Source organism: Callorhinus ursinus, unplaced genomic scaffold, assembly GCF_003265705.2.
Source record: "Callorhinus ursinus isolate GAN/ISIS: 27379988/994484 unplaced genomic scaffold, GSC_fseal_2.0 scaffold39, whole genome shotgun sequence".
Taxonomy (NCBI): Eukaryota; Metazoa; Chordata; class Mammalia; order Carnivora; family Otariidae; genus Callorhinus; species Callorhinus ursinus.
The window spans coordinates 8,213,146-8,240,931 of record NW_027397101.1 but is presented as its reverse complement, the minus strand read 5'-3'; the positions used below and the strand labels follow the sequence as shown (position 1 = coordinate 8,240,931).

General features: G+C 36.2%; 1 protein-coding gene across 3 annotated transcripts in view; it reads right to left on the bottom strand.

Moving 5' to 3' along the window:
* The window catches only part of UHRF2 (ubiquitin like with PHD and ring finger domains 2), an 88,008-nt gene that overhangs the window by 22,564 nt on the left and 37,658 nt on the right, over positions 1–27,786 (bottom strand). For all 3 annotated transcript variants that reach the window (XM_073880758.1, XM_025887842.2, XM_025887843.2), the window contains 5 exons: positions 13,403–13,512; positions 10,366–10,552; positions 5,872–5,995; positions 5,461–5,568; positions 2,750–2,854 (listed from right to left, as the gene is read on the bottom strand). In XM_073880758.1, coding sequence (XP_073736859.1) covers positions 2,750–2,854; positions 5,461–5,568; positions 5,872–5,995; positions 10,366–10,552; positions 13,403–13,512 — 634 coding nt within the window. The remainder of the gene's footprint in view (positions 1–2,749; positions 2,855–5,460; positions 5,569–5,871; positions 5,996–10,365; positions 10,553–13,402; positions 13,513–27,786) is intronic.

Genomic DNA, 27,786 nt, shown 5'->3' with positions numbered 1-27,786 from the left:
GTGTGTGTGTGTGTGTGTGTGTGTGTGTGTGTGTGTGTGTGTGTGTGGTTAGGCTAAGCATTTTATGTGTTATTCTTTTAACGCTCACATCAACCCTATGAAGTATTTTTTTAAAGCCTTATTTTATAGATGAGGCAGAGGTTCATTAACTTGCCTAAGGTCACCTAGCTAGTAAGAGATGGCACCAGGATAGAAATCCAGTTTGGTTCCAGAATCTGTTACTGATCACTGAGCAAACTATTTCTCAGCACAACTATAAAAGGCAGATCATCTTTATGGGGTCTCATTCCTCAAATGAGGTTACTCTAACACAAGGCACTAAAAATAGCATTTGATTCTCAAGTTACTAGACTAAAATATTAACTAGTTTATCAACAGGTATTCAGTAGTTTCATGTCCATTCATTTGGACAAAACAAAGATTATGGGTTCCATGAATGTTAAACGTTTCAAAACAAATTTTTTTCTCAAATGAGAAAAGTTTATTCAGGTTTCCTCCACCTATTTCTATAGATATGACCTGCCTACAATAAGCGATCAAAAGATTAAAAATGCTTATAAACTATATTAACATCTCCAAATGTATCTTAGCTGGTGATCTAAGCCTATTTGTTTTAGCTCCAAAATGAATTATTCTTTATATTATTTAACAGACTGAGAATTAATTGCTTAAGATGCATAATTAACAGCCCATCAGAACTTTTCTCTACAAATGTTTAATGTTTGACTAGTAACTGTATTCAAAAGATGAGGAAAAAGGGAAGTAGTAATAACCATCCCAATTCAACTTGGTACTTGTTTTCACCTCTACATGTTTATGTTTTGTGTATTTAAGATAAGCTCTGCTATAGACAATACAACTGTTTGAATCCTTGTTATATGCTAAGACTACATATATCACCTCATTTGATATCAATAATTTTGATATAAAATGGTGGTACTATTTTTTTCTATTTTACACATGGGGAAACTGAGGTTTACTGGAGTAAAACAATTAGGCCAAAGTCTCACACACAAATGTCAGAGTCCAGATCAAACACAACTGGCTAGATGCTAAAAACATGTTAAAAAGATTCTACTTTTAGCTGGCTTGTTTTCTTACAGAGCCCTAAAAAAAAATTAAGTGCCAACTGTAGTAAACTATACAACATCCTTTGTATTTCTAAAAAATACAGCTTAAAAATATGATGTTAAATGAGTACTCAAATAATTACCCTGCATATTTCCATCTGCAGTTTCCTTTGCCATGTTAGCGTAAATGTATTGACAAATCGGCCTCTTAGAAAAATGGCAAGCTCTTCTACCTTTGTCTGAAAACATACTACATCTTGGCCTCTACATAGCTGTAACATATCGTGAAAACAAACCAACGAAACAGACTGGGAGAAAATACCTGCAAACTACATATTCAATGAACAGCAAAAAACCCCAAATAGGACACAATTAGAAGATGGGCAAATGACCTGAAGATATATCACCATCAGCCATTAGGGAAATGTCAACTAAAGCCACAATGAGATCTTACTGCATACCTATCAGAATGGCTAAAGTAAAACGAAGCAACAACACTGCATGCTGGCAAGAATGCAGAGAAACTAGATCACTTACTTACACACCGCTAATAGGAATGTAAAGTGGTACAGTCACTCTGGAAAACAATTTGGCAGTTTTTTAAAAAAACTAAACATGCAACTACCATATAACCCAACAATGCACTTCTGGGCATTTATCACAGAAAAATGAAGACTTATATTTATAAAAAAACCTGTACCCAAATGTTTATTGCAGTTATTTGTAAAAGTCAGAAACTGGAACAATCTGAATATTCTTCAATGAGTGAATGGTTAAACTGTGGCATACCTATAGCATGGTATACTACTCAGCAATAAAAAGGAATAAACTATTAATACATGCCACAATTTGAGAATTATGCTGAGTGAAAAGTGCCATTCCTAAAGGTCACATACTATATGATTCCACTTATAAAAAATTTTTTAAAAGAATTTTAGAGAGCGAGAGTGGGAGAGAGGGAGCGTGAGCATGGGAGGGGAGGGGCAGAGGGAGACAGAGACTGAGAATCTCAAGTAGACGCCCCGTTGAGTGCGGAGCCCCACTTAGGGCTCTATCCTATGATTCTGAGATCATGACCCAAGTGGAAATCAAGAAGCAGATGCTTAACCAACTGAACCACCTAGGCACCCCCCACTTCTAAAAATTTTTGAAACAAAAATTATAGAAATGGAGAACAGATTAGTGGTTGTCAGGGGTTAAGGAGGGCAGGTATAGTAGGTGTGGCTATCAAAGGGCAACATGAGGGATACCTGTGGTAGGGAAATGTTCAGTGACCTGAACGTATTAATGTCAATATCCTGGTTGTGATACTGTACTACAGTTTTGTAAGATGTTATCATTGGGAGCGGATGGGTAAAGGGCAGAGATATCTACAGTATTTCTAAGGCTACATATCAGTCTATAACATCCCAAAATAATAAGTTTAATTTAAAAAAAATGAGCTCTAGAGAATGTATTTTCATTGCAATAATCAGTTACCACATACATACATAAATCAGTACATGTAAACATTAAAGACCGCCAATTGATTTATCTTATAATTTGTACAGAAGTGACCACTTCAACATACAGACTATGCTAAAAAAAAAACAAAACAAAACTGGGATTTGATACATGCTAGAAAAAGCTTCTGTATTCTACTGACGGGTTCTAAAGAACAAGGTTGTATCATGACTTACTACTTCATCCGCAAATCCACCAGCAAGGACAAGAGAATAAGCCCCATCATTACTTCGACCATGAATTCCACCAACATGGGGCCTATGGACACCTGCTTCGCTCACCTATGAAATAAAGAAAGTCTCAAAATACCTTTGAATAGTCAAATTATATTTATAAAATGCTTTCACATATATTATTGGATCCTAAAAGCCTCCAACTAAGAACTGAATGTTGCTCAGAGTTCTACCTTTTGCTCACCAACTTTATTTCTTTCCAACTATATATCCCTTAGATACTAAGCTGGTGACCTTAAAACTGCTCAGACCTAGAATTCCGAGTTTCAAAATAATTATTAAATACCATTTTATGTCTACTGGTCATTACAGCTCAACTTGGGTAAAACAGAATTTGTTTATCAGTGGTCCAGATCCCTTCCTATCCGATTTCTTCTCTTCAATTACTGCATGCTCCCTAGCCACATCAGAAAGGCAAGAGTCATTTTATTCTTTTTTTTTTGAGAGAGGGTGTATACAGATGGGTGGGGGTGGGGGGGTAGTAGGGAGAGAGAGAATCTTAAGGAGGGGCTCAATCTCATGACCCTGAGATCATGACCTGAGCCAAAATCAGGAGTAGGATGCTTAACTGAATGAGGAGCCCAGGCACCCCAGGCAAGAGACATTTTAGCCTCATTCTTCTCCTCTATTTTTCAAACCCATTTTGGTCATAAATACTGCTGATCAATCTCCTAAATCTCTCAAATACATCTTTTTCTACTTCAACTGCTATAATCTTAGTTTGAGTCATGAATGCTATAAACATCCTTTTTCACTGCCTCCAGTTTTTCTCTTCAAATCTCATTCTACCCATCACAAACAGAACAATACTTTTAAGAATAAATCTGCTTTTAATATTCAACATCAAATATGTTAAGAAAAAAGAAAAAGAAGATAGCAGGAGGGGAAGAATGAAGGGGAGTAAGTCGGAGGGGGAGACGAACCATGAGAGATGATGGACTCTGAAAAATAGAGGGTTCTAGAGGGGAGGGGGGTGGGGGGATGGGTTAGCCTGGTGATGGGTATTAAAGAGGGCACGTTCTGCGTGGAGCACTGGGTGTTATGCACAAACAATGAATCATGGAACACTACATCAAGAACTAATGATGTAATGTATGGTGATTAACATAATAAAAAAATAAAAAAATATTCAACATCAAATGGTCATATTGTATATCAAGCCCCAAATATTACATATTACCCTCTCTCGATCTGGCTCCTATCTACTTTCCCCACCTTAACTCTTATCTCCAGCTTCTCCTTCAGAGAGCATATATGTTTGAGCCAAAACTACTCAATGTTACCCAAACATGCTTCCCAATTTGTTAAATTTACTCATGTATTCTACTACTTCAATGGCCTACTGCTTCTTCCCATCTATCTTCAATTTTGGCTCACTGAACAGCTGTCACTTTGTGTACTTCAAACTACCTGAGAGAAGTATCAGAACCCATTTGTTTATCCTATAATTGTTCTTAGAGAAAAAGAAGCTGAAATCCAAGCTGCATAGCAGGGTAGGGAAAGACACACATTAGAAGCCAATGAGAAGCTAATGAAAGCATCAGAGCCTAAGTTTAGGTCTTGAAAACACAAGGTACTCCAGAAGACAGGACCACCTGTTCCCAACCTCACCAATCCTGATGAAAATAAATCTTACTCTTCCCCACTTCCTAAATGACAATCCACCCTAGTAGTTGCTCAGGCCAACAACCTCAAACTCATCTGAGACTGTATTAATAGGGCTTTTAGAATTTGGGAATAAATTAGTGATGGGTATAAAAAAAAAATATGAAGCCAACAAAAAAACCCAAGGCAATTAAAAATATACTAAGTGTACTTTTTATTGTATTTATAACATTCTATTGTATTTACTTGTAGTATTTTTTTAATTGTATTTAAAGATCTAAAGTCATAAAACATGCATATGGATTTAGCCAAAATTATAATATAACCATTGCAAGGATGGGAAGACAGAGTGTGTTAAACTAAATGCCATCTTCCATAGAAAGAAGTTAAACTAAAATATGAAGACAAAAGCAGTAGAAACATGCTATTTAGAAATAAGGTAAATCCAAAAGAAACAATTAAAATTTTAAAGTGTCTCTGAGAAACAGAAAATGAAGATGAATAACTTAAGCTCTCTATAATGATAAAATTACCATTCTAAAAAAGAAGTTAGAAATGAATACAATAGAGCCTTCAAGAGGAAAAAAGAAGTAATTTTATCCTTGGGTTATCTGGGCACTTCCTCTGGCCAACAACTTAACATTCATTCAGAAGGATAAGCTGCAAACAAGACACCTAAGTGAGCTTTCTTGGACTTCAATGATATTGAGAACTTACCAAATATTTTAAAGAAAAAAAATTTAATATTTCAAATATTAAATTCTCAGCAAGGAAAATTCTCTAGAAAGTTTAACAATAATGTTAACTATCAGAACAGTAAAACAAAGTGATGAAAAGGCATAGCTAATGCCTAATTCCATGATGTATGGTCCTCTGTCTTAAGCTATGGGGAAGAGTCTACCCATCCTATAGAGAATCTTTTATTCTAACAACTAAATGCCATGTGACGAAACCTAGGTTAGTCCACTTATAATCAACAGAAACTGACACTGCTACAATTTTAACTACACCCAACTTTACCCTTTCAACAAAACCAATTTAAAACATACCTGAACTCTAAATCTCCATGTTGATCCAACAGGAATCCCAGGAATAGGTCCGTAATGATTAGAAGGAACAATAGTACATTCTCTAGTGCGACCAACACAGGCCATTCCCTATAAGTAAACAAACAAGCTATTTGAGAAACTGGTTATGTCAAATCTTAAAGCCCTTAATTCCCATGAGAATAAAATAGAAACCTAACTATATGATTAACAATACATAATTTATATGATTTCATTAACATATAGCTAACAGTTACAGCAAATTAACAATTATATAATTAAATATAGTTATTTGTTAATATTTCTGATATGGAAAGCATAATTTATATCACCACTACTGTTGGTATTGAAATGTTATAACCTGCATTAGTCATAAATGTTATAGCTAGGAGAAAAGGAGACTTTCTTCTTTACCCTGCCCCAGTCTCTCCGGCTTTCAGTACTAGCTGACGGCATCTTTGCTTTCTTTTTACTCATCTTGAGTCTTTCACCAGCCTTTACAACTTCACTGGAATCAGTTTTACAGGAAGGACAATACCTTTAAAAGAAAAGGAATTTTGATAATACCATATTAAAGCCAGTAAAAGAATGGCCTTTCCAGGTCAGAACAAGTTTTAAGATGTAATACTTGGTGTATATTATAGATCTTCAGCTGGCATTTAAATATTAAACTTGATTAAGCTAGCAGGAAAAAGAAAAAACCAAAACCAAAACCTTATCACTCCTTTAAAGAATGTAAAGGATTATATCATAAAATCTCAAATTCAGTTCAAAAGCCAGACAGAGCTGTCCAAATCAAATGGCATCATGAACTCCTTTTTTTTTTTTTTTAAAGATTTTTGCGAGAGAGAGAGAGAGAGAGAGAGAGAGAGAGAGACAAAAAGGGAGAGAGTGAGCACGAGTGGGGGGGGTGGGGAGGGAGGAGCAGAGGGAGAAGCAGACTCTCCACTGAGCAGGGAGCCTGATGCCAGACTCGATCCCAGGACCCTGGGATCATGACCTGAGCGAAGGCAGACGCTTAACCAACTGAGCCACCCAGGCGCCCATGAACTCTGATCTTATCACTAACCTGGAGAACGGAATTTATTCATTTGACGTTCCTATCATTAAAACAAAGGTAGCAAGAATAGATGATCCTAAATGTTCAACTATGCAACTGAATTGGTTACATCCCCATCTAAACTGATTATTAAAACTCTCGAAGTCAAAAATGTATACTCTATCACAACTAATTTACAGGATCCAAGGATGCTTGTTTATATTAGCCTTATCTGTAGGTTCTGTTTTAATTCTCTATACTTTTTGTCCTTTGTCCTATTGCAGTTGGTCAACCTACTATAACTTGCAGATCATTATAAGCTACCTTAAATCATTCCTAAAAAGCAAAGTATAAATATGTCTATAGAATCAGATGAGGCTGTTCCTATATCATCAAGGAATGCAAACTTGAGGGATATCCTGATAAAGATCAACTGGCCCCTCTCACCGTTAATATTAGATATGCCTATATTTTCCATTTCATAATTACTCCATATAGTTCTTAGAGCAAAAAAACCATCCATGCCCACCAGCTAATTCTGACTGCTTAATTATGAGATATTTTGTTTAGTACTAGAGGAAAGAAAAATGTAATTCAGTCCCCTGATTCTGAGAAATTAGTTAGGTTGTGATATACACATACAAAACCAAGGCAAAAATTAAAATGTAGAAGAAAGTAATAAATATTATCAAGTAAAATCCCTTCTAATTGGGAAATCAGGAGGCTTCCAAAAATTAATTTGTTCTAAGACTGGATTTTACCCAATGTGCTAACCTTTAAAACTATAATTTTTCAGAGATCTTAGCGGCAAAGCAGATACTATTTCTGGTGAGAAAATGAGCTCAGAGGTTAAATATGCAAACAACATGATTTGGAGAAATAGAAAAGATATATCAGGCACTATTTTGGTACTGGGGATAAATATGATCAAAATGTTTGTACAGAGTGAAGAAAACCAGTACATACAATGAAACAATTTCAGGAAGTCAGCAAATTCTATAAAGGAAATACATCAGGGTTATGTGGGTGTTAAGAGTGATTAGAAATGGTATGTGTAGTAGTTTTCTGAGGTGATATTCCAGCTGAGACCAAAGGAGTCAGTCCTATGAAGAAGCCAGGGAATTCATTCTGGGCAAAAAGACATTAAGTATACAAGTCCTGAGGCCTAAGAAGGAGTGGTATGACTTGAAAAACATTAGGTGGGTAGATCTGAAGTTTAGCAAAAATAAACTGCACAGAGATAAGCAATGAGGTTATAGAGCAGGCAAGGCCAGGTCAGAATAAAACCTAAGCACATGCCATCCAAGTGCAACAGGGTAACACTAGGGGATTTTAAACAGATGAGTAACCCTGCTGCTCAGTTCAGGACTTAGTATGATCATTCTGCTACTATGGTAGAAAGGATAACTGGCAAGCAATGTGAAAGCAAGGAGACTAGTTAGGCGTTTATTATACAGTTCAGGGAAGCGACATTAGTTTGGACTGAAGGGTGAGAGCAGAGAAAGATTATGGAGGACTGACAAGACCTGCTCATGTAGGATGTAGAATATGTGAGGAGGGCGAAGAGGAAATCAAAGAGGAAGTATAGTTTTTCAGCCTGAACAACTAGATGAGTATAGCATTTAATGAAGATTGGGAGAGGAACAGGATTTTAGGGGGTGTGTTTATGGAAATCAAGATCTCCACTTGGACTAATGCCATCAAAACCCTAGAGGTGAGGGATACCTGGGTGGCTCAGTTGGTTAAGCATCGTGACTCAGGTCACGATCCTGGAGTCCTGGGATCGAGTCCCACATCGGGCTCCTTGCTCAGCAGGGAGCCTGCTTCTCCCTTTGCCTGCCGCTCCCCTGCTTGTGTGTGCTCGCACTCTCTCTCTGGCAAGTAAATAAAAATCTTGAAAAAATAAAAATAAAAAACATCCTAGAGGAGAATACAGGCAGCAACCTTTATGACCTTGGCTGCAGCAATTTCTTGCTAGACATGTCTCCAAAGGCAAGGGTAACAAAAGCAAAAATGAACTATTGGGACTTCATCAAGATAAAAAGCTTTTACATAGCAACAGTCGACAAAACCAAGAGACAACCGACAGAATGGGAGAAGATATTTGCAAATGTCTTATCAGATAAAAGGCTAGTATCCAAAATCTATACAGAACTTATCAAACTCAATACCCAAAGAACAAATAATCCAATCAAGAGATGGGCAGAAGACATGAACAGACACATCTCCAAAGACGACATCCAAATGGCCAACAGACACGTGAAAAAGTGCTCCACATCACTCGTCATCAGGGAAATCCAAATCAAAACCTCAATGAGATACCACCTCACACCAGTCAGAATGGCTAAAATTAACAAGTCAGGAAACGACAGATGTTGGCGGGGATGTGGAGAAAGGGGAACCCCCATATACTGTTGGTGGGAATGCAAGCTGGTGCAACCACTCTGGAAAACAGTATGGAGGTTCCTCAAAGTTAAAAACAGAACTACCCTATGATCCAGGAATTGCACTACTGGGTAATTACTCCAAAGATACAAAGTAGTGATCTCAAGGGGCACTTGCACCCTAATGTTTATAGCAGCAATGTCCACAACAGCCAAACTAGGAAAGAGCCAGATGTCCATCGACAGATAAATGGATAAAGATGTGGTGTATATATATACAATGGATTCCTACTCAGCAATCAAAAAGAAATCTTGCCATTTGCATCGACATGTATGTAACTGGAGGATATTATGCCAAGCAAAATAAGTCAATCAGAGAAAGACAATTATCAGATGATTTCACTCATATGTGGAATTTAAGAAACAAAACAGGGCGCCTGGGTGGCTCAGATGGTTAAGTGTCTGCCTTCAGCTCAGGTCATGATCCCAGGGGTCCTGGGATTGAGTCCTGCATTGGGCTCCCTGCTCAGCGGGGAACCTGCTTCTCCCTCTGCCTCTCTCTGTCTCTTATGAATAAATAAATAAAATCTTAAAAAAAAAAAAAAAAGATCATATAGGGGAAGAGAGGAAAAAATAAAACAAGACAAAATCAGAGAGGGAGACAACCCATAAGAGATTCTTAATCATGGGAAACAAACTGAGGGCTGCTGGAAGGGAGGGGGTGGGGGGATGGGGTAACTAGGTGATAGACATTAAGGAGCTCGCATGATTTAAAGAGCACTCGGTATTATGTAAGACTGATGAATCACTGAATTCTACCTCTGAAACTAATAATACACCATATGTTAATTAAATGAATTTAAATTTAAAAAAATTTTTAAAATGAGCACAAAAAAATAAAAAAAATAATAGAATAACTGGGGGGTAAGGGGACCACCCATTTTCCCAGATAAAGTCATAGTTAAGTGAAAACCTGAAGGATAAATATCATCCTAAAGGTTAAGCAAAGACGAAAATGCTTCTAAGAGAAAATGTGTCAAGTGTAAAACCCAGAGAGAAAGAACATGACTTACTTAAGGAGCTGAAAGATATTTAATCTGGCTAGAGTATAGAATATTTGGGAAAATGAAAGGGAAAAATAAGAAATACGCCTGGAGAAATCAACTAAAAAAGTATTGTGCAAGGCCCTATAGGGTGACATTTAAAGGAGTTAACACAATCAGATTTGCATTTTTGAAAGAACACAGACTCCATATTAGAGGAAGGACTGCAAGGACTAAAAAACAAGAGCTAGGGACCAGTTCCCCAGCCATTACAATAACCAAATAAGGTTATCAATGCCAAGTAACCACTGGCTACAAAAATTTTATTAAGCAGTTTAATACACATTATATATCTTCAGAAGTCTTCTTTTGGTGGCTCAAACACTATTTCACATTCAATTCTTAACACAGTAACAACAACAAAAAACCTTGATAATCATACCAGTACTCCTCTTCAGGGACCTTATCCAAAGGTGGATTCAGACAGTAAATATGATAGGCCATGTTACATTCATCACATAGAAGCTGCATGTTGGGTTCTTGTTTTCCACCACATATATGACAGGAGCAAGAACGACATTTCTTATTTGGATCTCCACCACAAATGTCACACTCAGGATCATTTTTCCCTATTAAGAATAAAATTATAACAAGCCCAATGTTAGGATCATTTTTACATCTATGAATCTTACAAAGAAAAACACATGAAAGTAGCATACAGCTTGTTTTAATAGGAAAAAACCACAAAGAATAATCAAGTGTGGGACTTTAATAATAAACACCTGAGCATCATTCTATACTTATCAAAATAACAGGGGTGAAGCCCAGGTATAGCAGACATCACTACCTGCAAGATAATGTATACTCTTGCCTTTAAAATTTGCATTGACCAGACTGAAAGTTCCAGGGCCAATGCAGTGAATTCACCAGGGCACCAAAAGGTATCTTCAGATTTCAAGGGTATACAACATTCTCTTGCACAAAGTTGTTTTGATCTAACTACTTAATAAATGGAACAATTAAATACCATGTACCTGCAGACCTAAACCTTTCCTTGAGTGGGCTAAACTAAGAGGGGGAGGGCTGGTTTTGCTAAGAGTTAGCAAGCCCATTTTGGTTCCCATTCAAGCTATGCCCCCAACATACTTTTTATCAGTAATAGAAATAGTATTTTTAACTCAGTTGATTTTTATCTTATTTGTCAATTGGTTCAGAACTCTGGCAAGTAAGAGGTGTAGCATTTATTTCCCCCCAACCTATCTAAATCCAAACAGCTTTTGCCAAAGTGTTGAAATTTTAAGATATAAACATGTACACAAAAAAATCTTAATGTTCATAATACAAAATTTAATTTAAAATGTCAAAAGAGATATGGTTGGAAAGATTTTATTAAAAATAAGGTGAGTTTACAAGAACCATAATACAGAGGTAATGAGGTATATGAAATTCAAAAGAAAACTGCAGAATTTTATCTTTAATACACAAAGATGAATTATGTAAATAGTGGAAGATGTCTACGATAATATACATTGTTAGAGTGATTACTTCCTGAGAGTCCTATTTTTTTTTTTTTTTTGAGGGAGGGAGGGAGGGAGAATGAGAGAGAGAGAGAGAGAGTAAAAGATCGTGGAGGGTCAGAGGGAGAAACAGACTCCCTGCTGAGCAGGGAGCCCAATGCGGGACTCGATCCTGGGACTCCAGGATCATGACCTGAGCTGAAGGCAGTTGCCCAACCGAGCCACCCAGGTGCCCCCATATTTAAATTAATATTGTTTTAGATTTTGAATTTCTGACATATGTACACAATACAATTGAGGAAATTTACCATATCAGAACTGATCTAACAATATGAGGGATGTGGGGAACCATACTGGAAAAATGAGAGGGGGAAGGGAAAAGGCACTGATTTCAGTACTATCTTTCTGCCTGGTCACTGCCTATTCTTGCTAATGAATGGCAGATTACAATTTTGTTTCACTTCCACTAAGGGAGCCATGACAACATAGAAATAATGGATGTATAATAGACCTAAAAACATGCCTTTGATAGATTTTTGGTATGGAGTGATGTGATCAAAGGCAATCTGGCTGTCGCTGTGAAATGATTTCTTTACATACAAGTTTAAAGTTGTAGCTATAATGTGATTAGTATTAGGCAGAGGAGAGATATGGAGAATGAGAGAGAACAGAATACATGCAGATGTACTAAGAGATAACAGAAAGATAAAAAAAACCCTCATCTACCTTGGTTTTGTATTGTGTTTCACTGAGAATGACTAAGTCACATTAAATAGGTTTACTCAGGGGTACCTGGGTGGCTCAGCTGGTTAAGCATGACTCTTGATTTTAGCTCAGGTCATGATCTCTGGGTTGTGAAATCGAGCCCTGTGTCAGGCTCCACACTCAGTGGGGAGTAGATTCTCTTTTTCTCTCCCCCTCTGCCCCTATCCCCCGCCTCTAAAATAAAATAAATAAATCTTAAAAAAAAAACAAAACAGGTTTATTCAAGTTACCTTTACTCCTAGGATATAACCATACAAGTACTCATACAGAGTATGCCTGAAGGTTCTTAATTAAAATCTAGATTTATCAGCTTTGCAGTCTCAAAAAATGAAAAAGGCTTAGACTGGTAACATGAAAGTCTATTTTGTGATCTGTTAAAGGTACTGTCTTGCTATTATCTTGCACAACTGCGGTATGAAAAGGTTAAGCAGAAGCCTTTAGTTGGAGTATTTTTCTAAAACAATCTACTAGATATTGAGGCTCCTGGCTGGCTCAGTAGGTAGAGCATGCAACTTCTGATACCAGGGTTGTAAGTTTGAGTCCCACATTGGTTGTAGTGATTACTTAAAAATAAAATCTTAAAAAAATATATACTAGATATTGATATGTGGCATAAAGCCAATAAATTGCTTTCCCCCCAAAAATCCAGAATTTAGAGTATGAGACAGTAATCTATTTGGAAAGATAGTGATTGAACCATGAATTAAAAGACATAGAATCTACTCCCACCTCTGTTACCAACTAGCTGTATGATACTAAGCAAATACAATACACACAGTGAAAAGGCAGGGTTATATTCCAATACTCTCACAATTGTTTAAACCTCACTTATTACCTCTCAGAAACTCAAGGCTTAACCAGCATTACTGTCAGTCAGACTCTACTCATATAAGTCTCATTATTAAAAATCAATCTTGGGTGGCCACAAAATTACTGAATGGGTATTTGGACAGAATCTATAGTCAAGAAAAGAAAACAGCAGTAAAATGCCAAAAAAATATTTTTTGGAAAACAAATTTTGTCATTTGAGAAAAATCCATTAAATCCACTAAACCAAAATGGGTCTTAGATCAAAATTGTTGTTTTGCTAATGTCTGCATGATCTACAGTTTTATACTTTCTCAAGTTATTTTCTGGTGGTTAAAATACCAATCAAGTACAACATATGTAGTCTAAACCCATAAGAAAAATCCATACTTAAAAACTTTCCATCTGCCAATGACAGGGGATGAGCTCCAGGTTTCTCGATCTTAAAGATTTCATTTACGAATCTTATCTGGCAGTCATTTAATTTTCCTTCAGAACCCCTGTTTAAAAAAAGAAGAAAAGTTAACTTTTGCCAGCAAAATCTAAATCATATACAAACAATTAAGAGTCATTTGGGAAACCCACTGAACTTTGTTGATTTAAAATTGGGATTCTAGGTATTCTAATCACCTTGAGCTATTGTTTCCAATGGCAGGAAAAGTCCAACGGTGATTAGTTACTAAATGTAATTTTAGTGTAAAATTAGGAAAAAAAGTTACAGACTTCACTTAGATTATCTGGCTAGAAGACAGTTATCTTGTAAATTTAAACACTAGGTAAAAATGATACTCTATCAATCAAAATAAAGATTTAAACATATTTCCAGTAAATGTAGTAAGTCTCTGGGTAAAAAGATGACTTATTAAAAAGAAAAGTCCTTCAGATACTAAGCCATATTCCTCAAAGACACAATTTATACCTGTTTACACATGCTTCTTCAAAGTTTCCTGTTATTATGGATTTGTATATAGATTTCTCCTTTTACTCTGTCAACTTTGGTTTATATTTTTGAAGCAATGTTATTGGGTACATACAGATTTAGGATTCTTAAATTATCTTATGAAATGTCTCTATCTCTAGTAATACATTTTTTATCAAAAGTGTACTTTTATTTGGTTAGAATTTGATGACTTTTCCCATGTTTTCACATGCAACACTTTTAAAACTTTTAATGTCAGATATTCATAAATGCAGAAAACTGCATAGATAAATGTATAATCAGTTACAAGGTACACATCTTATAGCCACCAACCAAGACAGGAGACAGAATAGTTTATCTCAGAAGCCCCTGCCATGCTCCCTCCCAATCTCAATCTCTTTTATTCCAAGAGATATATTTACCTTAATTTTCTTCAGTCTTACCACCTGTCTTCCTAAGCATATCATATAGTTTTGCCTGTGTTTTAAAGACTCTATCAATTCCCACATTTTTTCTTCTTTACAATTTGTTGAAGAACCACCACCATTTGTCCTATAGAGTTGCCCAATATCTTGATTCTAATATTTGCATTCCCAAAGTGTAGTTTAAATAGGTTTTTTCTGTTATTTGCATTTCAAGTTGGTAGCTGGATCCAGAGTAGAGGTCAAAAACCTGGTCCGCTGCCTGCTTTTGTAAATAAAGTTTTGCTGGAAGACAGCTACACCTACTAACTTATGCATTCTCTATGGTTGGTTTTGTGCTACAATGGCAGAGTTGAGTAGCTGTGATGGTGGAGACCATTTGGCTGTCGAGGGTTAAAACTACTATCTGGCCCTTTACATGAAAAAAAAAGTCAATCCTTGCATTTAGAAATGTTAATCAAATCCAGGTTCATGTTTTGGTAAAACTATTTATAGGTCTATTCTATTAGGAAGCACCCAGTTTATTTAGTTGTCTTTTTCTATGATGATAGCAGCCATCAATACTCAATGCTAAGATTAATTCACTGGGGTTTAGAAAGTGTTGACATTCCAGTTCTAGCATTCCTAATTTATTTGCTAGAATTCAATAGAAAGAAACTTCACCTCATCAATTATTTGGTGACTCAGTGACACATCATATAAAAAACATGGATTAAGTGCTTTCTTTGGCAACTTTAAGAAATAGTTCCCTAATTTCCGGTATAGATGACCAATGAGTTTCTATATTACTAGGAATTCACATACATATTTGAGGTGTTTCAATCCACATAGCTATTTTCCTTGTCGATGTTCAAACTATCTTTGGCCAATAGGAACTTCCAGTTGACTCCCAAATTTTTCTGACAAGAATTTAGTTAGCAGTGTTTGTGGGTTTCCTTGTTATCCCTAAGAAAAGATGTTTCAAGTTCATCTTGCACATTTTCTGCCTCTAGCCTGGAGTCCTATGTATAAGGGAGACCAATTTCTTTTGGGTGGAAATATTTCAAAGCCACACTTCAGGCACTAGAAAAGCTTACTGCAACTAGGTTGATCACTGTTTCAAGGCTTCTTCAGTGGACAGTACAAAATTTAAACATACACATGAATACACATATAAAATACTTAAGTGAGTTCACACAAATGCTTTGTTCAAATTCAGAACTAAAGGGTCAACTTACTTTTTTAAAAACAATTATGTGTCTGTTTCTCCTTTCTCCCCAATCAGAAACTACTAGTTATCAAAGATACCAGGGATGTCTAAATTAGAATGTTACAAATGTCTTTGCCTTATCCCACATTACACACAAGACATTCTTACTAGCTGTCATCGTGATTACTGAAGTTTTAAATTCTTTTGTGTATTTCTCCCCACATCCTAGTTATATCTGATGTCAGATCATGTAATCATTACATACTATACTTTCTTCATGTATCTCCTTTATCTCCTAACTTCTAAACATAAAAATATTTTAAGATTTTTTTTGTCAGAGAGAGTGCAAGCGAGCACAAGCAGGGAAGCAGCAGGTGGATAGAGAAGCAGACTCCCCACTAAGAAGGGAGCCCGATATGGGACTCCATCCCAGGACCCAGGGATCATGACCTGAGCTGAGGGCAGATGCTTAACCGACTGAGCCACCCAGGTGTCCCTAAATGTAAAAATATTTTTGTTTATCACTGCTCTTTACGTCAGATTTTCTTCAGTCATCCTGATGACCTGAAGCTAGTTCTCTACAACATTCTCCAGGAAGTGTTCATGAGAATAGCTCCCCTAGTTCTTCCAAGGTAGTAACAGTTTCCAGCCTTTATTCTGAAGGCCAGTTTTGACTAGACTTAAAATCCTTGGTTCATCTTTTCTTAACTCATGCATGTCTTTCTGGGATACTTTCCTTAAAAGGAATGAGGATAACAACCTTACATGTTTTTCCTTTTTCTTTTAATATGTAATTTGACATCAATGCCTTTTTAAAGAAAATTAAATGTATTGAACCTCTGGAGGATATAATTTCACTTAGCTTTATTAGCTAACAGCTATAGAATTCCATAGAACTTTTTTTAATTGTTACTTTTTGGAGAAGCATTCAAAACTATAGCAACTAAAATCTAATCTGACAAAAAGCAAATGAGTAGTTGTCTGGGGCCAAGGCTGAGGATACTGGAGATATCTAAAGGAGCCCATAAGAACTTTTTGGGGTGATGAAAACCTATTAATCTTGATTACAGTGGTGGCATGGGTATACACACTTGCTAACATTCCCTTAAAATACATAGTACAAAAAATATATAATAAATATTGTTGTAGGTAAATGAAGTCTCAAATTATTTTAAAAAGGTACTATGGAAGCTTACTTTCTTAAATCTCCTGGCTCTATTCTCCTTCCCCATTTTTAACTGAATCTTTTTTCTTTTTGTCTTTACTGTCCCTATCCTACTCAGTTTGGAATGTATTTCCAGTAATTTTTCTGTATGGGGCTTTGTCCTGGAACAGTTTTAGCTAGATAATTTCAAGAGCTTGCTGGTCACTAATCCCTTCAAAATCTTATTATTGCAAACTGCTTGTACTCATCTAAACTGGTGTGCATACCCCTTCTAGCTTCAGTTGCTGTATTAGTCCTGTTGTCATATAACAAATCACCTTAAAACTAGCAGCTTAAGACAAAAATTACCTCACAGTTTCTGCGAATCAGGATTTTGGGAGCAGCAGAGCTGGGTAGTTCTGGCTCAAGATCTTGCAAAGTTTCAGTCAAGCTGTTGACCAGAGTCGCAGTCTCATCTAAAGGCTCAACTAGAGCAAGACCACCAGGATGTATGAATCCTCACAACACAGCAGCTGGCTTCCCCCAAAGGAAGTGATCTGAGAGAGCCCAAAATGGAAGCTTCAATGTTTTTATAACCGAATCTTGGAAGTGGTAAACCATCACTCCTGCCATATTCTATTGGTCACAAAAGTAACCTTAAGTAAAATGTGGGAGGTAACTATGTAAGGTGTGAATGAATACCAGGAAGCGGGAAATACTAGGGGTCATTTTGAGAAATGGCCACCAGAGCTGCCCTTCTCAAAAGTTTGATATAGTTTTATTTCAGAGTTCTTGGGTCCAGTGCTCACTTCGGCAGCACATATACTAAAATTGGAACGATACAGAGTTCTTGGGTCCATCATACATCTGTAGTTACCCTTTCCCACCTCTTGCACAGCTACAGATACCACACTGATCTTGTAGCTTTCAGTTATTTATCCCACCAGCTTTTTTTTTTTTTTTTAGGGGATGCCACAACACCGTGAATGGTTACAATGTTGCCCATGAATTTTGAAGTAGATATTTTAGTTCTGTATGTCTGTAAAAGGACATCTAGGGAGATTAAAAAATCTATGCTGTTGTCATCGACCTGGAATCTCATCCATTTTTGTAATTTCAACTCGTGTGACTTCATATTTAAGGAATCTTTCCTATAAGCAGCATATGGTTTTGTTTTTGTTTTAATCCTGTTCATCTTTAACCATAAAATTGAGCTCACATTTAGTTAATATAAATGGCTGACATATTTGGGTTTGTTTCTACCATTTTACTGTTTTCCATTTTATCTACCTTTTTAAAAAAATATGTCAGAGAGAGAGCGCGTGCGCGAGACAGTGACCACAAGCGCGGGAGCGGCAGGCAGAAGGAGAAGCAGGCTCCCACTCAGCAAGGAGCCCGGCATGGAACTTGATCCCAGGACCCTCAGATCACGACCCAAGCCGAAGGCAGACGTTCAACCGACTGAGCCACCCAGGTGTCCCTTAGTTTAACTATAATTATTAAAATTCTAGTTATATTAAAATTATATATTTAATAATTTTATTAAAATAATTTAGTGGTTCTTAGATAATATACCATGTAAATAAACCAAGAAATCAGTTTTACTTCACTTCCTTGATCATGTCAGAATTTCACAGCTTCATTTATCAACCCCCATCTTTTGCACTGTTGTCACATTTTATTCTACACATAAACTTCACTAGTGTTGTGAATAGTCTGTACTTACTCATATAGTTACCCTTCCTCTGTTCTTTAATTCCTTCCTGTATTTCCATGTTTCTGAGATCACCTTCCTTCTGCTTACACAACCCTTTAGTAATAGTACAGGTCTACTGGTATTGCATTCTTGGGTTTGGTTTGATATTATCTTGGCTTCATTTTTTTGTGATCTATTTTCATTAGAAATATATTTCTAAGCTGAGAATTTTTTTTATTTTTTTTTTTTAAAGATTTTATTTATTTGACAGAGAGAAAGGGAGACACAGCGAGAGAGGGAACACAAGCAGGGGGAATGGGAGAGGGAGAAGCAGGCTTCCCGTGGAGCAGGGAGCCCAATGCGGGGCTCGATCCCAGGACCCCAGGATCATGACCTGAGCCGAAGGCAGACGCTTAATGACTGAGCCACCCAGGCGCCCCCCTAAGTTGAGAATTTAGCAGTTTTCAAATGCAGTTCCATTGTGTTCTAGAGAGCTGTTATTTCTGATGAAAACTCAGCTCCTATTCATTTTTATCTTTAGATTTCAGCAGCATTACTGCAATATGCCACTGTGCTTTCTTTATATTTATCCTGCTTAGGGTTCACAGGACTTAATTCTGAGCTAATATTTTCTCGCTTTTGAAAATTCTAGCTATTATATTTTCAAATATTGTTTTCACCCTTTTCTTTTGCGAACTACAAGTAGATGTAATGCATACCTTTTACCAGGTCCCATATGTCCAACAGTCTTTTCTATATTGTTTCTATTTTTTCCCCATATTTCAATTTATCCAAAGTTTTCCAAATTCGTTTCAATTTATCCAAATTTTTCACTGACTTGCCTTTGAGTTCACTACTATCTAGTGCTATTAAGTCAACCTAATGAAGTCTTAGTTTCAGATACTGTATTTTTCAGTTCTACAGTGATTTCATAGATTCAATGTGATTATAGATTCCAATTCTCAGTTGAAATTCATCTTCTCATTTATTTTCTTGAGCATTTTAATAATTATTCTAAAATCTCTGAGAACTTGAATTATCAAGATCAGCATTTTTTTTTAATAGATTTTATTTGAGAGAAAGGCAGAGAGCACACGCAGGAGCACACAAGCGAGCAGAGACAGAGGGAGAAACAGACTCCCCGCCGAGCAGGGAGCCTGATGCAGGACTTGATTCCAGGACCCCAGGACCATGACCTGAGTAGAAGGCAGACGCTTAACCAACTGCACCACCCAGGCGCCCCAAGATCAGCTTCATTTTTACTGTTGGTTTTTCTTCTGGTTTTTGATTATGTGGCCCTGTCTTTTGGTAGTGTTTCTGGCTTCATGGCAGGATAAATATAAAGAAAACACAGTGGCATATTGCAATAATGCTGCTGAAAACTAAATATAAAAACAAAGGTTTTTATATTTAGTTGAGCTGAGTTTTCATCAGATACTACGTAAGCTAGAATACAATGGAACAGCATCTGAAAACACAGCAAAAAATTCTCAATTTAGAAATACATTTCTAGTGAAAACAGGTTACAAAAAATGAAGCCAAAATAAAGATGTTATCAAACCAAACCTAAGAATTCAACATTATAAATAAATATAAAACATTAGAGGCGGCTTCAGATGTTTCTGTACCATAAGGAGGGGGCAATCTTCCTTCTGCTCGGGAGATACTGTGTTGGTTTAACATTCTATTCAGCAACTATGTTGAGGCAAGGCTTGTTTATAGTCTTGGTTAGATTCAGTCTACATATTTGTCTTAGCCATCCACAGTTTTCAACTAAGAGACTTTTGTATACTCTGTGGGACCATTCCACCAGTGATCCCAAAATCCATGTTTGCCTTCTAAGACTGCTGAAAATTCCACTGTGCTGTTTGCTTACATTTTTAGCCTCTTGCCCAGCAAACCTCAGTATTTAGCAAAAGTCCTGTGAGGAAAACAGGCCATCCCCATTATCTGCCCAAAGCTCTGATTTTTGTCTCCACCATGTCCCCAGTTGCTTTCAAACAGATCTGCTTTGCATCCATAATTAGCAAAGTTCCCAGGGCAAAAAGCAACTACAAAAAACAACTGCCTTCTAAGGTTCTTCCCATTTCAGAGTCCTAGGCACTGGTAGTTCTCCTTGCCTCTCTGTTGCCTTCAAACAGATGATAATGGTATTTGATCTGGATCTTCTAGTTGTTTCAAGTAAAAATGCTAATTACTGCCAGCTATTCCATCCTACCTGGAAACAGAAACCTTCCACGTATTTCATTAGGTGCTTCAATAAATACCACAAAAACAGTTTCAAAACTAGAATCACTTTTTCAATCATTTATCATTTTAGTTGAAGGCCTACCACACCCATTTCCTCTGCACAAAGCTGATGAAGCATAAATCACACCAAAAAACATGAATATTCCCTCAAGAGTATATTTCAATTGAATCTAATAAACCAACAATTGTAAAATGCATTATTTTATGTAGTACCAAAAAAGAAATTGGCCTGCAGTGGGGTAGTCTAAGAACCACCCCAGAAGGTGGTACTCTAGATGGAAGCCAACAACTAAAAGACACACCATTTTATGAAATTATAAGAAAGAAAAAAGTCTGAGATGAGGTGTCTAAGAAGGACCCTCAAATAAAGCTAGGCTACCAAACGGTTCTTCTCAGTTTAATAAGATAAATGGTAAATAAACCACCTTGCAAGTAGAGACAGAAAACAAACATGCCTATTTCAATGTTATCACTAAGTAAAAGGAGGAAAAGTATCCCAAGAATTGAACCACAAAGGTATGATTCATGACATTTTGCAGATATGAATTCATACTACCTGTGTGGTCTAAAGAAGCTCAGAGAATTTTAAGTTAGATGGTACTCCAAGGTGCCTAGCAGAAGCAAACTCAAATCTATGAAAGGACCCAACTTCGTTCCAATAGCAATTTTAAGGTACATTTTGAGATGCTAAAATTAAAAAAAAACAAAAAAAAACTGTTAACCTAAGATTCTGTGAAATATTCTATTTACTGACTACTCATTATAACTTGTTCCTACAACAGGGCCTGGCACACAGCAGCCAACAAAAGCCAGGGCATTAACGTTTCAGTAGTATGACAGGCAGAATAAATGGGTGCCAAAGATGTCTAGGTCCTAAGTGTGAGAACATGTGAATATTATGTTACATGGCAAAAGGGACTTTGTAGACATGATTAAGTTAATGACCTTGAAACAGGATTATGCAGGTAGGCCCAAAGTAATTATAAGGGAACTTAAAAGTAGAAGAGTCAGATATGTAACGTTAAAAAGGGAGGAAGTGGGCAGTGGGGGCCTCTAAAATCTGAGAAAGGGAGGCAAATAGATTCTCCTTTTAGAGTCCCCAAAAAGTAACACATCTTTGCTGACACTTTTAGCCCAGTGAAATCCATGCAAAACTTCTGACTTACAGAACTGTAAAATGGTAATTAATACTGCTTAAGCCACTAAGTTTGTGGTAATTTATTGCAGCAAGAATAGGAAATTACTACAAGTAGGCCAAGAGAGACAAATATCAGATAATAATCAGTACTATAAAGAAAAATAAGGATTCAAGGAATCTATGCATGGCATGTGCACATATAGTTTTATATACCACAATCAAGAAAGATGTCTTTTGAAGTGATGTCTGAACAAAGAACAGAGACAAGAGACAGAGCAAGCCAAATGAGTATCTGTGTGGGGCAGAACAGGCAGAGGGAACAGCAAATGCAAAGGCTCTGAAGCAGAAATACGTTTACATAGATGATTAAGCACCACAAGGAGGCCCATATGGTTAAAATACAGTGAGTTTTGATTTATAACTTGATAATGGACACCAAAGTTATACTGTATAAGAATGTTAAAAATATCATTAAAGAGATTTGATGATGAGTATAGATAAAATTTAGTAAAGCCCTATAAAAAAATGACACTGAAAGTACATCCATAGTTTAGTTTCAGCTTTAGATAAATTATTTTCTTGTTACAGAATTCAAATTCTACTTATAAATATCTAAACTAGTATAACTTCATGTGGTATTCAATGCAATATGCAAATAGTAACTGAAGTATTATGAAAAATGGATTTAAACTCCACAAACTTTTGTTCCGAATTTTCTTCAAAGCTAAAATAGAAACAGAAAATGATACTAAAAATACAATTTGATCACTAGACAGTTTAAGCATATTCACTTTTTGGTACTCACAAATTTAAAATAGGTGGACACCTCGGTGGGTCAGGGGTTAAGCATCTGCCTTCGGCTCAGGTCATGATCCCAGGGCCCTGGAATTGAGTCCCACATCGGGCTCCCTGCTGAGCAAGGAGCCCACTTCTCCCTCTGCCTGCAGCTCCCCCTGCTTGTGCCCCTGCCCTCTCTGACAAATAAATAGATGAAATCTTTAAAAAAAAAAAATAATAGAAACAAACATGAACTTTAACTTCAAGTTCCCTTATCAAATATCCAAGAGATTAAAAACAATGTTCTATATTTCTCCTTTTGTACCTTCAATACAATAGTGGATCACAAAGCTGAAGGCTTGTTATATGTAAAAGCCTAATAAAATTCGTAAGCCTCTGGTGGGACAGATTAAAGAGTCACAAACTAAACTCAGGCATAAAAAAAGGGAACATCACAATAAAGACTGAACATTAAAAGATGAGGTTAAACTTATGACAAATTTTATTTATGACAATAAATAAAATTTAGGTAAAATCAAGTTCCTAAAAAATAAAATTTTATTTCAAAAAATGGAAAAATCAAAGTCTCCCTATCATTACAAAAATTGAGCCAATCATAAAAATCCTTCCCACAAAGAAAGCACAGCCCCAGAGGGCTTTACTGAGAAGTTCTACCAAAAAGTCAAGAAAGGGACACAAAACTTCACAAGACAAAGAATATTCTAATTATTTTATAAAACCTGAATAATTTGGTTTTTTTTTTTTTTAAAGATTTTATTTGAGAGAGAGAGAATGACAGATGGAAAGCACGAGAGGGAAGAGGGTCAGAGGGAGAAGCAGACTCCCCGCCGAGCAGGAAGCCCGATGCGGGACTCGATCCCGGGACTCCAGGATCATGACCCAAGCCGAAGGCAGTCCTTCAACCAACTGAGCCACCCAGGCACCCAAAACCTGAATAATTTGTGAAGGACAGCTAGATAGGAAAAACTAACACGCAAATTTTACTCATTAACACAAATCCAAAATTCCACACAAAATATTGTCAATGCAAATCCAGGACAGCATATCTACAAAATGCCTATGTCAAATACTATAGTTATTGGTGAAATTTTAAAAAGTTTTTCGTAGAGATAAAGGAGAAAAAAGATGCCTGTTATCACCACATCCTTTCAACAACATACTAAGGGGCGGCTGGTGAATAAAAACAATTAAAAGACAAAAATGTCATTAATTCACAGATGATTATAATCATAAAAGTTCCCAAAAAATCTACATGTAAATTAAAATAGTAAATTTAGTAAGGCTACGAGATCCAAAAATCAAAGGTTACTTATATACCAGTGACCAAAAAAAAAAAAAAAAAGTAGCATTTATAGGAACAATAAGTAGTACCTAAAGTTAAATAAGGATAACAGACTCATATTAAGATCAGATCTCTGGAGAGTATTAAATCAGGTTCTACCATATAATTGCCATCACTCAATTATCTGAACCTATAAAAACATGTTATATGGTTCAACCTAATAAAAATAGGAGAAAAACACATTAAAGACCTAAATAAATGGAGAAAAAGCACATTCCTGGATTAGAGTCAACATGATACATATTAAATTCCCAATGGTTATGTTTAAATTACCAAGATGACTTGGAAAACTCAAGTGAAAGCACAAAGACCTAAAACAGAGAACTACTGAAGAGTAAGGTAGGAAGCCCTGTTCTATCATATCATTAAAATGTGGAACTGACATTAGGGTACACAAAATAGACCAATGGTACAGAATGGAAATCAGATGGATGCATCAAATTACATATTTGAGATGAGGTGATACTGAAGACCAGAGAGGGAAACTGCTTTTTAATAAGCAATGTCAGGAAAATTGACTATCCATATATATCAAGGTAAGTCCAACCCTTACCTCAAAACCTACTTCAAATGGATTAAAGATCTACCAAAGAAAGGTAAAACCACAAAGCTTTTTTAATAATGAAGAGTATCTTAATGCATTTTGGGTAGGAAAAGTTTCTCCCCTGCCCACTCCATGTTTTACTGAGGTCTAATAGTTTCAGTGAGATATAACAGACATACACTCTGTAAGTTTAAGGTGTAAAACAATGATTTGATAGATGTATATACTGACAAATGATTACCACAGAAAGTTAACTTCCATCACCTCAGATAGTTATTTCTTTTGGTTATGAGAACTTTTAAGTACTCTAAGCAACTTTCAAATATACAATACAGTACTGCTAACTTAAGTTACCATGCCATACATATCCCTGGAACTGTAAGTTTATACCTTTTGACCACCTTCACCCATACCCCCCACTCCCTGCCCAAACCCCAGAAGGTTTCTTAAAAATATAGAAAGCATAAGCATCCGGGGAAAAAATTTAATAAGCTACTTAAAATACTATTATTCAAAACATGAGAAAAGCTATAAAAGCAAAAATATTTTCTCTACACAGAACTAAAATGGTCAAGTCTTCATAATTAGAACTCTTAAAAAAAAAATCAGTAATAGAGACTAACAACAAAACAGTAATATTTGGAACAGGGTCCTCACAAAAGGTACCTAAATTGCCAACGAACATAAGGCTGTCAATCTCATTAGTAGTCAAGGAAATGCAAATCAAAACCATAATGATATACTATTTTATTATATACCCCTCTGATTAGCAAAAATTCAAGTATGACAAAATTAAGTGTGGATGAGAATGCAGAGCAATGGGACCTCTAATACTGCTGTAGAAGTGTAATCTGATACAGCCACTTAAATATTTGGTCCTATTTATTCAAGTCAAGATGTGCAGTTCTACAACCCAGCAATTCTTCTAGGCAAGATGCACCCTACAAAAACTAATGCACATAAGCACCAGAACACAGGTAGGATGTCACAGAATGAACACAGCAGTTTGTAACAGCCCAAAACTGTGAAGAGCAGAATACATTTAGATCTTCCATTTATCCACTCTTTCCAGTAAAAAGATTTCTAACTATGAAAAAAAAAATTCTTATCCACAGCCACATGCCACAGTGACTCTTTTTTAAACTCTTATGTTCCTAACACATTTAGTAAAAACTTAAATGAGAGAGAACATAATACTTTACAGGACAGTGTGTTTTACTGCTGGGACAGCTATCACATAATTGTTCTCTATTTGCCTATCTCTAATTTCCACTCAATCTTAGTTCTAGTCCCTAAAGCCAGGGTGCTCCACTCTATTGCAGAATCACTCAGGGAAAATTTTTTAAATAGTTAGCTATTTTTTTTTTTAACTCTATGCTATGAGTACTGTTATCTTCTCCTATTGTATACATGTGCTGTTTTGTACTTCTTACACTCAAATACGTTACAAGGTTCCCTATACAACCCATTTATGTACAGGTCTCTTCCTTTTCTTCATGATTTGTATCCTTACCCAAATTTCAACTTGCTTAGAAGTATGAGTTGCATCCGTACCTGGCAACAGAATCACACTGATATTTGTAGAAAGTTCTGAAACTGTTTTCTAAAATATAAGCTTTTTTCAGCACCTCACAATATTCTTATCTTAGGAGTCAGCAAACTTTTTCCATGAAGGGCCAGAGAGTAAATAGTTTAGGTTTGCAAGCCAGGGAGTCTCAGTTGCAACCACTGAACAATGTTGAATACAAAAACAGCCATAGATAATGTGTAAATGGAGGTCGTTACTATGTTCCAGTAACTATTTTCATAAAATCATGCAACCAGTAGGCTGTAGTTTACTGACCCCTACTTTGTATTACTAATCATAAGCAGATGCTTATTCTCAGATTTGTTATAATGTATCCATTATATTTAACATATATAATCCATATTATATATCTATCCAGTATATTATATGTAACAATAATTCTGTTAATCAGAACTTGACAAGAATCTTAGTGTGGCTGCTTCCTATACACACACACACACACACACACATATACACAACTGCCGGGGTCATTCTAGAATCCCCAATGCTCAACAAAAATGTATTTATAAGAATTCATTCTTAAAAAGAAAAAAAGCAAAGCACAAAAGCACAAAATACATATATTGATATTGTTAAATATTATAAGAACTAGAAACAGTTTTTTGTTTTGTTTTGTTTTTTAAGATTTTATTTATTTATTTGACAGTGAGAGAAGGGGGGGAGCAAGCACAAGGAGGGGGAATGGCAGGGGTGAAGCAGGCTCCCTGCTGAGCAGCGAGACCGATGCAGGGCTCGATCCTAGGACCCTGGGATTATGACCTAAGCCGAAGGTAGACGCTCAACCGACTGAGCCACCCAGGCACCCCACAACCAGAAACAGTTTAACAGACTTTTAAGATAGTAAATTAGTGACGGCTCATCCAATAAACTCTATTCAAAAGAATCGGACACAGAAAGATGGTAATATTTTCCTATGTAAAAAAGTAGCTGTGAAACAATGCATGGTACTTTATCACGAGTGAAACACCAAAAAAAATTTTTTTTTTAATTTTATTTATTTGTCAGAGAGACAGAGAGCACAAGCAGGGGGAACGGCAGGCAGAGGGAGAAGCGGGCTCCCTGCGCAGGACTCGATCCCAGGACCCTGGGATCATGACCTGAGCCGAAGGCAGACACTCAACTGACTTAGCCACCCAGGCGCCCCAACACCAAAATATTTCTTAATTAATGATGAAAATAGTGGAGCAATTTGGCATTTTGGGTGACAATTTACATTTTGAATTCTCTTTATTAAGCTAGTTAAATTCTGTAAAATGAAAATTACTATAAAGGAAAATTTCAGCTAGTCTTACAAGTACAGCAGACAGCTGGTTAGGTTGATATTCACTATTATATCAACATAGATCCTCATAACCACCACAGCTACTGAAATGCTTTTGTATATTACCCGTAAGAATCCTGTGAGGTAAGCAAGAATTTCTCAAATAAAATATTCAGTTATTTCCAAGATGCTTTCAAATAATATCTCCAGCGTTAAAGCAGTGATGGACATTTAAGGGACAACCTTAATAAAAAAAAAAAATCTCAAGAATTTATATTAAAAAGTTCTCCTTTAGTATATGAATTTCTAACTTTCATAGATTCCCTTTTTTTTTTTTTTTTACTAAGGAACATGTGCGTAATACCTAAAAATTACATTCCCTGATTACTTCAGTAGCTGAAGGGCATCAGTGTAAGTAATCTTTTTTAAGCTATTTATTTATTTGACACAGAGAGAGAGAGAGAGAGAGAGAGAGAGAGAGAG